General features: G+C 46.6%; 1 protein-coding gene across 1 annotated transcript in view; it reads right to left on the bottom strand.

The window, feature by feature from the left end:
• Positions 1-623: 623 nt before the first annotated feature.
• Positions 624-15,603, bottom strand: part of Antxrl (ANTXR like) — a 79,212-nt gene continuing 64,232 nt past the window's right edge. Inside the window, exons 20-27 of the mRNA XM_029564054.1 lie at positions 14,724-14,828; positions 13,138-13,207; positions 12,502-12,592; positions 10,791-10,892; positions 9,527-9,565; positions 8,235-8,366; positions 7,482-7,556; positions 624-1,297 (exon numbers count right to left, since the gene is read on the bottom strand). Of these exons, the coding sequence (XP_029419914.1) occupies positions 875-1,297; positions 7,482-7,556; positions 8,235-8,366; positions 9,527-9,565; positions 10,791-10,892; positions 12,502-12,592; positions 13,138-13,207; positions 14,724-14,828 (1,037 nt within the window). The 3' untranslated portion in view covers positions 624-874. The remainder of the gene's footprint in view (positions 1,298-7,481; positions 7,557-8,234; positions 8,367-9,526; positions 9,566-10,790; positions 10,893-12,501; positions 12,593-13,137; positions 13,208-14,723; positions 14,829-15,603) is intronic.

Raw genomic sequence — 15,603 nt, 5'->3', positions numbered from 1 at the left:
ACACACCAAAAAATACCTTCACCTCAAGGCACCTCAGTACTCCCCTTGTTCTGAAAACATGGAGGATGGTACAATCATCATTATCCACTGATTCAATCAACATTGGTTGACTTGGTATATTTTCACCTATACTTACCTTAGAGAAATTCACCTACAAAGCCTGAGTATTGCCTTCAAGGAAACAGGGAGGTTGGAGAGCCATCATTTCATTAACTGTCAAGATTTGGGACAACCGGCAATCTGGACTGTAGTGAACTACGGACTCCAGAGGATCCTGGAGTTCCAGTAACTGTGTACCTGGTACTTGCAGGGTGACAGAGACACTGATGCACATGTTGGGTGGTAGAATGCTGTTTACAATACACAGCTCTGTTAAGACCATAATTTGAAGGACACATAGATGAGGTTTGCCCGATCCAGTAAAGTACAGGGGATCCATTGGAATCCCTTGGGCTTGGGGACTGCAGGGCATATCTGGACAGAGGGACTTTTCTTCCTTCTAAGATACATTCAAAAATTTGAATAGCTAGAAAATGGAAACTAGGAACACACAATACACATGAAAAAAAAGCAAGTACTTCTCTTTGCAAAAACTTCAGGAAAGATACTCAGTATTTGAAAAACCGGGAGGAAGTTGTTTCACAGAGATCTTTGCAGAAGATCTCATTTGTCCCACCTTTGTGAATAGACACAGACAGAATTATAGGGGCTGAGGCATCTGGGAGGTTTGTCTTGGCAAGTGCAGCATGAATTTATCACAGACAGTGAAACACCTCCCCAGGTGACAAGTTTGCTGATTAGCAGCAAATGACAAAGCTTTTCCACTACAACCTAAGACCTTATACATGTGCCCAATTCAACAAACAAAAGCCTCTTAATCTTCGAATTTTAGTCCTTTAGAGGTTGGGTGATGAGGGCGGGCATGGCCAAGGGATTCTATAGATTGACGGGCACGGGGAGGGAGCAGAGGTAGCATCCTGGAGGGAGACTTGGTATATCTGGGTGGGGACTGGTGGCACTGTGAATAGTTGTTGAAGGAATAGCACTCCTGGTTGGGTGATAGGCATATCTTTTGGGGTCCCAGAGTCTGTGCAACAGGGAGGCATTCTCGGCTGGTTCGAAGGCAGATGTTTGGAGAACAGGATGGTTGTTGGATATCGAAACATTCCCTGCTGGGTTGAAGGACAGTCTGTGAGGTGCAGGATGGTTGAGTGAGATGTAAATAGTCCATATTGGGTGGAAGGCAGATCTTTGGGTTGCAGGAGGCCTGTGTGCAGTCGAAGTTGGTGCACCTCCCCTGGAAGAAAGAGAAGAGAGTGAAGGTCCCTGAGATGTCAGAGGAACTGGGCGAGAAGGCTGAAGTTGGCTGACTTAACATGAAATCAGGGCATATCAGGACTGAACTGACAGTGCTGGCCTTGTTGATGCTCCTTTGAATCAAATTAAATCATAATCAACATGGAGTTGTTTGTGTCAAGTTTTAATATAAACCAAAATTAAAATAGAGAAAGCTGAGAATTTATGAAGGAAGACATTCATGTAGAAAACTATCTATTACAAAGACTGCTGGGACCACAACATGGCCCAAAGACGACCACAAAGCTTTCACATCAATGGCTTTACATATACAACAGCTCATAACCCACATGCCTAAAGATGCATCACCTTTAGAATCCCTTATACAAAAATATCCCACTGTTGTCTGTTCAGCTTGGACTGATGCCACCTTTGTTCTTGATCCTTTAATCTTCTTTCACAATTCCTTGTGGCCAAGGGCTATTATTGCAAAATAACTCATATAAACCTCATTTTACCTTTAAAATTTCCCTTTATTCTCCCTCCTTTCATACGCACACAGTTTGCTATGACATTGACTCTCCACTGCAGGGCTCTGATACTCCCAAGTAAATCATCATCTTTGGAGAATTTCCAAGACTGTTGATTAATTTGGCATATTTGGTATCAGAGGAAGGACAGACGCAAGCCCACTCTCAGAGAAAATAGGTGGCGCCTGGAACTGGCCGTGGTACCAGCATTGAGCCCTTTGTTCCCTGTTTCTATGACTTACCTTTCTGCCCTGAGGAGCCTTTTCTCAAGTTGAATCCCCCTCTTCTTGGTAAAGTCCCTACTGACTTGATTTGTTTTACATAAGTTGCCTTGAATAACCTGGGATCTCTCTTAGGATAGTTAAAGATTTTTCTTTCTAGTATCATCAGAAGTATATTTCTGGTTGTAGAGCTCTGGTTCCTCTGAACTTACATTATGTCGCAAGGACCTCATTTTTTTTTTTTTTTTTCTGGTGAATTCAGCCTTGGTTTTGCAGGTAAAATTATTTTTCTTCCTCTGCACACTTAAAGATTTTTGTGGGAATTATTATTTTCATTTTGTCTTGCTTACATGTATCTGTAAATAATTGAGTTCTTTTACTCCTTGCTTGTTTCTAAACTTCAAGGGCAAAAAGAAACATTGTAAATGTTGGACATTAAGAGCATTAGGGAATTTTCCACCATCTAAGATAGATTCTGATCTCTGAAGAAAAGAATTTCCTGTGTTAAGGATAAAGTAGTAATGCAAAGATGAGCTCAACATGTGCCAGTTTCCAAAACAAGTTCCATGTAAGTGAGGAAAATTTGAACCAGGATCAGACAGACTAAGATCAAGGCCATCTTCCAAAAACAAAAGCAAAAACAAAAGCCCCAACCCCTGCAAACCCCAAACCAACGAAACAAACAAAACGGCCACCCCAAATCAACTAACCAACCAACTAAACAAATGAGAATCAAGCCAGGTATGCCTGTCAAAGCAAAACCTTGGCTAAACCCTTAAAATTGATGGGCAGATGAGGCTGGAGATATGGTTCAGTACTTAAGAGCACTGGGTGCTCTTACAGGGACCTGGGTTCGGGTCCTAGAACCCACATGGTGGCTAACAAACGTCTGTAACTCCAGTTCCAGAGGATCCAACGCCCTCTTCTGACCTCAGCAGGCATTGCATAACATAGATGTACCTACACTCATGTAGGCAATATACCCATACACATTAAAAAAAAAATTGATGGGCAGAGCTTGAAGGATTTTCTCTTCTTTAAATATTAATAGTTAATTACTCATTAATTATTAATAAATACAATGATTAATAAAATAAATAATTATTAATAATTAAATTTCAAAATTGCAAGGCATTTAAAAAAGTTTCTCTTTGGAGACTCCAGTTGGCTCTGTGATGACCCATTCTCACATATACTTTTGAACTGGTTGGCAGATAAACTACTAAATCATAACTAAGGGTTAAACAATATGAGTGGTCACTAGCAGGCATTAGCCCTTGTCTAGAAGTCTGGAGATGCTGGAGATGGGGATAGGGAATTCGCCCTTTGTCTCTGTCCCTCACACCTGACCTAGAACAGAGGTTTCCCACTGTGCCCTCACCTTCCTTCTCACTCTCCTTCCCCATACTGGGAAAATGTCCATTTTAGCCCTCACTCCAGGAAAGGCAGCTGCTGCCCATTACATATTTCAACTTGTGTCTCTTCATGTCCTACTGTGGGGTTTCACCTGTGAAGTGAAGAAGAAAACCAGCAGGGATGGGCAGCCAGGAGGCCTGGCTTGGATCTGGAGTCAGGATCAAGTGCCTCAGCTTCTCTATAGCATTCCCAACATTCTCCACAACTGCAGTTTTGTATAGTGGGACTTCATTTTTTCTGAGATCAGAAGGTAAAACCTGGAAAGCTTTAGCCACTCAGTGCGATCAACAGCTACTATTGTATTTCCACATATTTTACTTTTAAAAATACTTGCTTTTATTTTAGTATGTCATGAAATAAGATTTCAATTTATGTCTTTCTATAATAGCTAGACAGTGTTTTTTTTTACAAAAATCATTTGTTAAACAATCATTATACACATACCCAAGTGTTCATACATTCTATCACCACCATGGGCTACAGTGTCACCAAATTACTGCAGTTGTAAGGAATTCTGGATCATTTTTTCCCAACCTGACAGTTCCAGGTAGTATTTGATTGATGGGGGGGGGCATTATTTTTTAAACTATTTTTTTAATTATTGGTGCTTAATGTATTAATACAGGAGAAGGCAAATCTGTCCTCAATGTTTTTCCTTCTCAAAAATTTCTTAGCACTTCTAAAACCCTCTGTTTGTTATAGCAAGTGGACTTTGGAATCATATGAATAAAATGATTTAAAATATTTTATTAAACTTTTCATTAAAATTACATTATGTTCATGAATTCCTTTGAGAAAAATTGGGATTATGGATCTGACTGTCATATTTTCAAACCTCTTCTACTAACAAATGTAGTTTTGCAATTTCTTTTCATCATAGGTGAGTGTATTTTTGTTATTCTTTTAAAAATATCTTATTATTTTTATTTTATGTGTATGACTGCATTGCCTGCATGTATGTGAATACATATGTGTCAGAGGGCATTGGAGTCCCCTGGAACTGAAGTTAAGTATGGTTCATAGCTGCCATGTGGCTTCTGGGAATTGAACCCGGGTCCTCTGCAAGAGCAGTCAGTGCTCTTAACCACTGAGCCATTTCTCCAGTCCTGTATATTTGTTATTCTTATGCATGGATAAACATTTTGGGTTTTGTTGTTGTTATGAAGAGGATGGAAACTTTTATGCAAATTTCTAGTATATTTCTTTCTACTTACTTCTCCAATATGAGAATAATCACTCCAGGCCTGATACTTTTGGTGCTGTGGGAGAATTTGACTTATTCAAGAGCAGATGGGTAAGACACTAGTGTTGAGTAATGGAGCTGGTGCTGTCATAAAGGAGAGGACTCCACACAGCAGGAGACACCTGTAGACTGTGACTGAATGGATTCTGGCTACAGCCTATCATTCCCCTCATTGGTACACAGTTGAGGGACATTTCTCAAAGTGACTGATAGCCTTTCCTATAGTGCTTTGGAGTTCTAGCTCTATATATGGAGCTCCTGATTATCACATGGGACTGTATATATCTATGGGGGCATGTGAGGGGTGAAGAATTAGAGGGGAGTCTGCTGACATCACAATCTCAAATTAGGATCTGAGATTTTCTCAAAAGATACTGGCTTGCAGGCCAGTCATAAGTTAGGATTCCAGAGCAGTTGAACACCATATCCTGGCTTTTTCATGCAAACTTCTTGGTCTAACTCTCCCCATGTACAAGGTAAGAAGGAGGAGAATGCAGGAGTCTCTCACTCATGAACATGACCCATAGCCTATCTATTATCAAGCTTTAACTGCTCCCCAGAACAAGTTTCCCATCAAACACAGATGAGCTTGAATTTAGGGTGTCTGTAAGCAACAGTGTATGACTTCAAGATATATTAGTTGGGTCTGGTTGGTGCAAGCCTGTGATCCTAGCCACTTGAGAGGTTGAAGCAGGAGGATCACAAGATCAAGTCTTGTCTGTGCTACAGAGTGAGTTCAAGGCCAACCTTGGAAACTCAGTAAGTTTAATACTCAAAATAAAGGATTAGAAAAGGAATAGGGAGATAATTCAGTGGTAGAACCCTTGCCTAGCAAAGCAAGGCTGAAGGTTCAATCCCTAGTACTATGAAAAGATAAAATAGTCATATCCAGTTTGCATGTCTTATACTTCATAAAAAGTACAGAAAAATATACTGCCCAAACATCTCCATGGATTGTCTTAACATGACACCTGCGACAGAACATAGAAGTGAGCCTTTCCTGACCATACCACTCAAGAACCTTGCCATGCTGAGCCCCAAATGAAATGTCAGTGTCTCAGTTTCCATAGCTGTGAAGATAGAGAAGGAGTTGCACATTTAATGAGGAATCTGGAGTCAGGCTGCTGGGTGCTATTCTTTCTGCCTCCTGACTCTGTGACTGCTGACAGAATGCTTGACTTTGCAGGGTCTCTATAGCTTCCAATGACAGAGCTGTTGGCTTGATTATTTATCTGTTGAAAGTCCTTATAACAGTGTCTATATAAATGGTAGCTACTACTCTGAGGCATTTGTGAGAATAAAATAAGGTCCAGGCTCTGATCAGCTCCCACCATGGTGGGCAGAAGAAGGTGAGTGGAATTGGAAACACCATATCATTCTTGAAGGCATTTTGGTCTAGAAGACAGGCTGAGATTTTCCACACTGTGTGTGATTTCGGAGACCTGTTTTCCGTCAACTTAACAGGCTACTATGAGACAAGACACACAATGAAGAGACTCTGGACCTCCATGAGTTTGGCTCAAGATTCATAAAACTGGATTGAACTTTTTGTGTTCATGGAGGAGATGGTGCCAAACAGAAAAATTCCCTTGGGAAGTTGAAGGCCAAGGGAACAGATGTTCATTTTGCAAAATATTAGAAGTAAACAAAACTATCTACTTCTGTTATAAAAATGCCCAGGTTTCTGGTAAACTGAGGCTTTTTAGAATTTCTTGGGTTATGATGTGTTGAAGCACTAGCATGTATGGATTAACTGGAACAAGCAACTGAGATTTTAGGAAGCAGCAACTCTTGCGAGTGGAAGGCCAGGCCCCTTCTTCACTGATTCATTAACCTGTAGGACTCCTTCAAGTCCCCGTGCCTGCATGCTATTTCCAGAAAGGGAGCTCAGAAAAGGCCTTCTCACTGGGTAGGGCAGGGAACATGGGAGAGGTACACCCCAGTTCCATCAGGACCTTAACCCTGCTGCTTTTATTGCCTTTCTAGAATGAGGGCATGGGTGAGGCACTGCCTGAAGGGACCTTCTGGAAAGGAGGCTGTGGAAGACACAATGGCCTTTGGCAGAAGATGTCATGCATAGAGTAGGGCCCCTTACTGCTGCCTTCACTACCTCCTGCTGGGCTGGGGTTAAGTCACTCACACTGGTCTTTTAGAAATTTGTATTTGTTTATTAATTTTTATTTTATGAGTGTAAATACTTTGCCTGCATGTATATAGGTACAGCCATGAGTGCAATGCCCTCAGAGAGCAGAAGAAGGTATCTGATACCCTGGAACTGGAGTTATGAATGGTTGTTAGCTGCCATGTAGGTGCTGGGAACCAGAACCTGGGCCCTCTGTAAGAGAAGTCTGTGCTTTTAACCTCTGAGTCATTGTAAGGTGGTCTTAAGTGGGTTCCCACTTAGGTCTTTCCCTATTCAGGCAGATGGGCTAGCTGATAAGGCACCCCACAGAGCCTTCATGTGGGAACCTGACTGAACTTGCCCAGTAGGCTAGACTACTATCTGGTTCTGTTCACATAAGACTAGTGCTGTGGGCTAACTGTGTCCTGCAGGAAGGCTGCAGGTCCCAGCTGAAGCCCACCTGAATCTGTGTTCTGAAGAGAGTTCTCAGCTGACACCTCACTTTGTGCCCTGAAGGGAGTTAGAGGTTTCAACTGATATCCATGCTTCTTGGTTCACCACTCACATTAAGCTTTTGGGCCAGCACGTCAAAAGTTTAAAGGATAAAAACAGTGGCCATTCTGTGCCTTGGAGTGTCTCTGGGTCTGGCTTACCGTGGGATGGCACCACATCAATGGCACCTGGTGGCTGCTTGGGTGAAAATAGCCACAGCAAGGCTCCAGGTTGCCCTGAAAAGCAGACGTGGCAGTGAGCAAGCTGCATAGAGCAGAAGCTGCCTTCAGAAGGGACAGACTTCACATTACCCAGGACTGTGTCCCTAAGAACACGAGTCAAATCCTCAACCTTTCCTGAGAAGTAAGAGCCCACAATCTTGGGTATAAGGGGTGGTCACTGTGGGACACAGAGAATTTTAGAATCTGAAACAAAATAATGCTTCTGGCAGGAAGAGAAGTCAGGAGCTGGCTTTGGAGAAGTTCAGAGGCTGTAGGGGTGTGTGGTGGCAAGCAGAGGCCTTCAGGGGAGCTGCGAGTTTGGCAAAGGTTTTTGACAGGAGCTCTAGGAAGCTGGAGAAGCCTGTACTTGGGTTACATAGAGCAGACTGGCAAGGGGCCCAGGATCAGGTGCAATAGTCCAGGGTAGAGAGCAGTGGAAGACAGAGAGGTCAGAAGACCCTGGGCCTAACTGTAGGAGACTCAGGGTCTCAGTCTTGTAGTGTAGTGTGTGTACTGCTCTCCCCTGGCTGTGAAACAGGGACAGGGATTCAGGTGTCTTCAGGTACAAAGTGATACATGCCCTGTCCACAGAGCTGATTTCCCTCCCACACTCAGGACCTCTCTGTTGAGAGCCAACTGTGCCTGTCCTCCTGAGCCCAGCCTAGGGTCACAGTCTCCCTATCTCCTAGTAACCTGCATCCCTCTGCTCCCACAGCCACAGCAGGCAACAATCACAGTAGGGTTTGTGTTGACAGGTGATGGAGATGGAGGAAGAGGTGGTGGTGGAGGATGAGGAGGAGGCAGCAGGTTCTCTTCTTCTGGTTCCTAGAAATAAAAAGCACTGGTCTGTGTCTTGTCTGCAGCTCCTGGGGCAGGGATGAATGCATAGTACCTGTACGGTGGGGCCATTTAGTTAGCGTTTTGGAGTGTATGGAAAGATGTACCACACAGTCTGTGAATATGCTCCATGAGAAGAACAATCAAATTCCTCTCCCTGCTTTGCAGATATGGAGCTTCCCAAAGTGCCAACAGCCCACTTCTGTGCCCTTGTTTCTCCCGAGACTCCTGAGACCACCTTTGCTGATACATGCCCGGCCTGGAAGCTGTGCAGAGGCAGACACTAACAGGTGAATGTCCCCTCTACTTGGCTCTGGCCTTTGTAGAGGCAGCCTCCCCAGGCCACTGAAGCCAAACTAGTCCCACCTAGATAGGGAGATGATTCCTTCTCAGCTGGGCCCTGCCCCTGCCTGTCTCAGCCTTTCACTACCTCTTCTGGTCCCCACTCCACTAAACCACAGATGATCACCCACCTGGTCCCTAAGTTCCCTGGGGACATCCCTTACAGCTCAGGGACAACCAGGATATCCTCCACCTTCCCCAGTCCTGGGGTCCCTAGGCTGAGCCCAGTGAAACCCTTGACCTAGCCAGGAGACAGAGATGAAGGCAGACTCCAAGCCTGGAAATGGGGACCTGGATCTGGTACATGCAACTTCTTTTTTCTTTTAGTATTTTTGAGTCAGGGTCCCAAGCTGTAGCCCCAGCTGGCCTGGGACTGGCTATGTAGACCAGGGTAGCCTTGAACTCATAAAGATCCACCTGCCTCTGCCTCCTGAGTGCTGGGATTAAAGGTGTGCACCACCATGACCGGTAAATGTAACTTCTTTTCTTAGAGTCCAGTTAGAACCTCGGCACCCTACAGAGTCCTATGGGGTGCTCTGAGAGACACCAATTCATTAGGAACAGCTACATGTGCTAGAACAGATCCCCAAGGCAATGACAGTGTTACGAAGGCCAGGACTGGGAGATGCTGGGAGCTTGTCAGGATGCTGTCTGGGTGACATTAGGTTCCCATGGCTTTCCCATACTCTCCTGGACCTTAAAGTCTCCTGTTCACTGCTAAGTTAATGATTCTAGGCCTGGGCGTCATGATACCTCTTTTAAAGGTCAGTGTGACAATGCTGTGCCTCCCGCCCCCGCTAACTTACCTTCACTGGCTGTGGTGGTGGTGGTGTTGGCTCCTTAGGCTGGAACATGAAACAGACATAAGTGGGCCGGAGTGGGTAGGGTGGGCTCTGTCTTGGCCCTACAGATAACGGGGACCCTAGCTTGGAGCAGGGAGACAACATAGCCTCAGGGTGCTTATATGAGTGCCCAGTGCCTGTGATGCTGTGCTCAACAGCCGCCATCTGGCCCCAGGGAACCCTGTCCTTACCTGGTACAAGGGAGGCCAGCTGAACAAGGTGCTGGTCCCTGGGGAGTCCCCAGCATCCGGAGTGCTACACACCTGCCCTCATCCTACTTGTAGCAGAACCTGCACCTGTCCTTGCTTACTCTTCCGCAGCCCTCTCTGGCTTCCACACCTGCCAGTCTGGTCACCAGCTTTCTTTGCTTACTGTGTCCTTGGGTAGAGCTGGACCTTCTAGCTCTGTGCTTCATGCTCTGTCCTCCCCAAGGCAGCATCTTTCTCTTCTTTCTCTAGCTCTCTGGAAGTTTCCTTTCCATCCCAGCTCACCAATTCTTCAGTTTTCCTTCTTGACCCAGGGCACCAGGCTCACCCCTAGCTACTGCTCTGCTTTATTGGGCTCTGGTTGCATCTCAGGATGAGTGGAATTTTACCCTTAAGCTTGAACACTGAGCTCCCTAGGGGAGTAGATGGCTCTGCTTCCTCACTGCCTCTGCAGCATAGTGTGGGGCTATATAATGAACACTGGGCTCAGTAATGGCAGGTGGAGGAATGGCAGAAGACACTAGAAATGTGCAGAGATCTGAGTTGGTGTTAAGGGCACCTCTGTCCCAGGGGTTAGTAATCCTGCCTGATGGGTATCACCTTGCATATTGGACCATTGGTACTTCATGAGGGACCATGTCCTCCCACCTCACAGGGACACTTTTGAGGTTTTGTCCAGATGAGGCCTGTAAACGTATAGCTGATGCAAGATAGCCCTGATCTAATGGTGCTGGGGTGGCCTCCCTCTCTCCAAGGTGAATCCTAGCCTAGAGCCAAGGCATCCCAGGTTGAATTCCAGTGCCAGCTGGGCAGGAGGCTTCTTAGAGTCCAGGCCGATATAGGGTTTGGAAGTTCAAAATTAAGACTCTGTGCCCTCCTGGATCCTGTGATGGCCTTGGAACTGATGGAAAACCACTAGCAGATTGGATTGCAGCATTGCCAGGTTCTGTGTTCCTTGGAGGGAAGGTATATGTGTATGGGTGCCAGGACAAGGTGGGTGAGGTTGGTAGGAGCACACCCACCTTCCTGCAGCACAGCCTCCAACAGCACCAGAGCAGCAGTGGGATCAGGAGCAGGGCAGTCAGGAAGAGAAGTAAGTTCCAGTTGAATGTAGCGTCGGCATCCTGTGGTGGATAGCATCATGGCTTCTTCCCCTATGCCCACCCCTTGTTTCCTATTTCTTTCTTCCTCTCTCTCCTTCCCCCATGCCCCCCCCTTGTTTCCTATTTCTTTCTCCCTCTCTCTCCTCTCTCTCTCTCTCTCTCTCTCTCTCTCTCTCTCTCTCTCTCCTCCCCAGGTTGCCTAGACACAAGCGACCACAGTGGGGCTAGGAGCCAGGGTTGATCCCCAGAGAGCAGTAAGTCTACCTCTGCTCCAATGTTTCTACCCTGAGCCCAGGTAAGGATGACCCAGAATCCTCCATGTTCTGAGGACCCCAGCCCCACACTTGGTCTAGTCTGATAGGGCACTAGGTTACAGGTGACCAGATCTCTGGGAAAGGGTCAGGCTGCTGGGCAACTGAGAGGTAGAGGGCCAGGAGACCCAGATCCACCTCCCAAGACCCCTCTTTGTGTCTCTCAGCTCTGTAGCCTGTGCCTTACCCTTCTTCCCCCCAACCCCTTGAGTCTCAGTTTGTAATGTGCACAGGGCAAGCAGTGCCCTCCTTCATGGGCATTTGGGGGCTCAGAGCTCAGGCATGGTCCTGGCTCAGGCCCAGGCTACAGGGGCTTTAGGATGGGGACTGCTCTCCTGGTTGTCAGAGTGGACTGTAGCCTGCTTAGCTCTTCCCTGAGCCATGGACTTCCTCAGAGTGAGAGAGCTGCAGATGGCACCAAGAGGAGGCACCTGGGAAGCAGAAACTGCTTGAATGAAAGCAGAGGTCATGTGGCAGGTGGCAGTGATGGCTACTGCTGGGGTTGGAGCCACAGGGATGTCCTGGCTCTTTCCTATTTGCCTGTGCTCAGGTAGTATCAGTGGATCGACTCCTGCTGGGCACAGACCTGAGTTCAGCCTACAGATCTGTGTGGATGTGAGGAATGAGGTAGGCAGACCCAGAACGGTCCTGTCAACTTTGTGGGGTTCTCATAAGTTGAGAGGATCCCAAGGGAGGTGACAAGTGGGCATAAGTCTCCTTTTCCCTGGGACGCCCTCCTGTCACCCTGTACTGGACTCAGATGCTTGGCAGATGTATGTGGAGCTGGGAAAGTAGCAACTGAGAAGAAGGTGAGGAGAAGCACCCTCCCTCCCAGGGCCCTGGCTGAACTGAGCAAACCACATGCCTGATAGCTCCTCTACCACAGCAGGAAAGAATATCCTGCTGGTGAGAGTAAGGTGGCAGAAGGGCAGCTGGAGAAGGAAGAGGTGACAGGGGTAGGCTGAGGACATTTCAAATGATAGCCATCACCCAGCACGCTTGGGGGCGGAGGCCTGAATGGATTTGGGTGCATATCAGCAGCTGGGGATACAGCTTACTGGCACACACCCTTTGACTACTACTAGCACAGCTTCTGGATTCTTGAGTGTGGGATACCCATATGGAGGCACTGTGTGGCCTAGATGTCCTGGACAGTCTGTGGGAGACAGCCTTGCACCTATCCTGCTGGCTGGCCCTTCTAGAAACTGATGAGGGCCATCTGAGTACTTGCATTCACAGTTGCTTTCAGGCCTGCTTTGGGCCCTCTCCACTTGACCTCTAAGTGGATCCACACAAACTCGGGGGATGTATATTCTTACCCTCATGCTCACACAGTTGGTACTAGTTATACTAAGTTTGTTCCCGATGAAGGAGACACCGTTGTTCAGGCTGACTTCAAGAAGGACCTCCCTGATGCACAGAAAGGAGGATATAATGAGCAAAGCCTGGGAAACTCAGTGTGACAAAACACAGCAATCCTCACGATAATGACTTTGAAATTCTAGCATGGGACTGACTCCCTGAGAGTGGACAAGTGGACAGAGAGACTTTACCCCACAAAGCATAAGGAGTCAACCTCTGAAATAATGGTGAAGAGCTACAGATTAGGCCATGAGAGGCTATCATGTATGACCATTGTGGCCATGAGCTAAGGAATCAGAGAGGAATGGATGCTGACTTATGACAGACTTTGTTGCCTTAGCTCAGAAAGGTCACCTGGAGCACAGGTTTGGACCCTCATCATCTCTTGCTTCCTTCCCTCAGCAGAGCCTAGGCACTGTGTATCCCTGAGCACCATGGATGTCACCAGCAGAGGTGGGTGGGAGGATGCTGGAGCCCACCTGCAGGCAGATAGATACTCTACAGGACAGGAAACATCCCATATTCCACACCATGATGGCAAATACTGACCAATGGTCTCTCTAAGGCTAAGACCTCCAACGAGGGGCACTTACTGTGCAGATTTTTCTATCTTTGGTCCAGGACAAATTATGGTAGTATCAGTCATCCTGATGGGTTTTTCATCTAAAAGGAAATGACACAAGCTCATTAATGAGGGTGCCCTTCTACCACTGTCACCTCTGTCTGCAGAGCTACAACTGGCTGATGATCAGCTTCTCCTCTCTGCCTCTATTCAAAGATACTTGCTGAATCCCAACTCTGCCCAGTACCCAAGCACTGAACCGTACTCTGGTGCCCAGCAGGAACAGGCAGCAAGGGTTCCTGCATCCCAGGGCTCACTTGTTGTGGACCAAGGGTCAGAGACCAAAATGAAAAGAAGACAACAGCAAAGCCAGAGTGCAGCATGCTGTGACATGAATGAGCAAAGAGGATAGGCAAGCTAGAGAGAGGACCCAAGTGTGTTTACATTGGCTTGTCCCTTCTTTCGGATGTATAATTTCTCACTTAAATAAACAGAAGTATTTACACATGAAACGATGTTTTGCCTGGAATTTGATTAAAATATTCAGTGCTGAGGGGTTTCAGGGAACTAGATAATGGGTTTGAAAATACTGAGCATAAGCGATGAGTGTTTCAAGTCCAGGTCTACAGTACTTTGGGGACTGAGGACCATGTCTATTGAAACTGATTCTCTATGAGTTGCTGACATTTGAGTTTAGACTAATCAGATGAGGAGCAGCCAAGGAATGACCTGAGGGAAGAGGTTCCTGGATTGTGGAAGATTCAAGTGCCAAGGCACTGTGGCAGGATCTACTGAGGCTGATGATCAGGGAAAGGACTGAGTCAGGAAGCTTGAGCTCTTGGAAGAGATTTGGGTTTTACTATAAATATGATGGACCTGTCAGGGGCTTCACGGGTTCCAGATATCCTGGACACAAAGACCACATGACATGGGTGGACTGGGTGTAGGAATAGGGTGGGGATAGAGAATGGCATCTACATTTAGATCAGAGGAAGTGAATGGATGGATGTGCCATTTATTGGGCTGAGGAAACTTAATAAGGAAAGAGATTTTTTTCTTTCCCTCTCTTTGGAGCCTGACAAGAGTTCCATAACTGTGGCAGTGGAATCCTCCTCAGTTTCCTCCAACCTCCTGAGTTGGTTAAAGAGATGAGAGCTAAACTGGATCCCTATTGGCTAGGCTTCCCCCTCTCTGCCTATCTGGTCCCTGACTTCCCTCTGTATGCTGTAATGAATGACTTCCTGGAAAGGGTCTCTAGGTACCTGGCAGGCTCCAAGTCTGGAGGCTGCTGCTCTGTCCCGCCGGAAGATTTCAGGTTTGGGTATTTATTTGGTTTTCAGGGAAGAAAGCTGCTGTCAGGATAGGCTAGTACTATGCCAGCCTTGCTGAGCAGCGAAGCCTGTTCTAGATGACCCTGGGGGTTGGGGATTTATTATTTTCCCGTTTGTATGACAGGCATGTTAGGCATGCCACCAAGCTCTTGCTCCACAGGTCCGTGTCTTTAGCCCCACAGTGTGCACTGAAAAAGGGTTAGCAAGGGTGGGAGGCTTGGTTGACTTAGAGAAATGAGGCTGTATGGGAAATGATTGACTCAGAAGTACCATGGGAGCTGCATACCAATGACTCTGTCTGTGGACTCCTTGAACTTGAATCTGCAGATAACTTGGTTCTTATCCTTTGTACTTCCAAACCCATGACCAGTAATGTCTACTTCATAGAATTCTGTAAGAAGAGCATTTAAACATCAGAGTGAGGAAGAGTTAGATGCTGTGTCCCTTCTAGCCTCACCTTTCAAGGAGGTCTGCCCTTGAGATGGAATTTTCAGAGGCCCTTATGACACAGCAACAGCTGTCTGAAACTACCATCTGTGGGACTTGCATGCCAAATCCTCATCTGCGGACACAGAGCATCCATGTTGATGTAGCTGGGAGGGGTCTTACACAGTTGAGTCCTATGATGATCCCTGACCCAACAAATCCTAAATCCATAAAATACTCCTAGCCCTGCTCCAGGTTAGGCCAACTCAGCTGAAACCTTCTTTAATCCACATGGGCGCTGTGGCAGAGGCAGGTACTTCTTTGCCACAGAGAAGGGAGTAGCTCCCCACTGGATGCCTGTGCCATTGAGCACGAGGAATAACTGTCTTTTTCCTGTGTTTCTATGGCGGTGACTCCAGGAGCCTGTCTAGGACATGGAGAACAGGTAAAGTCCTTTGCCCATCCAAGAGAGTCCCTCACAGCAGACATCCCGTCTCAACTGTAGTTCAGAAGTCAATGCATCCTTCCTTACCATCAGACTCTTCTTCACTTACCACATCACTCTGGGGATCAGCAACCTCTTCTTAAGTGGAACAGCTCCCTGGCACCGATGCCAGAACACAGGGGACACAGAGAAGACAGCTGGGTGGTTGACTGCGCAGGAAGCAGGCAGGATTCCTTCAATTCTCTCCCCGCAAGTTTGCACTCATTTCCCTGCACAGTTGCTTTGGGGCCCAGGT

The sequence above is a fragment of the Nannospalax galili genome, unplaced genomic scaffold (assembly GCF_000622305.1).
Source record: "Nannospalax galili isolate Female #2095 unplaced genomic scaffold, S.galili_v1.0 scaffold996, whole genome shotgun sequence".
In the NCBI taxonomy this organism is placed as follows: Eukaryota; Metazoa; Chordata; class Mammalia; order Rodentia; family Spalacidae; genus Nannospalax; species Nannospalax galili.
Note: the sequence above shows the minus strand (reverse complement) of the source record. Positions and strands in the feature narration are given on the sequence as shown.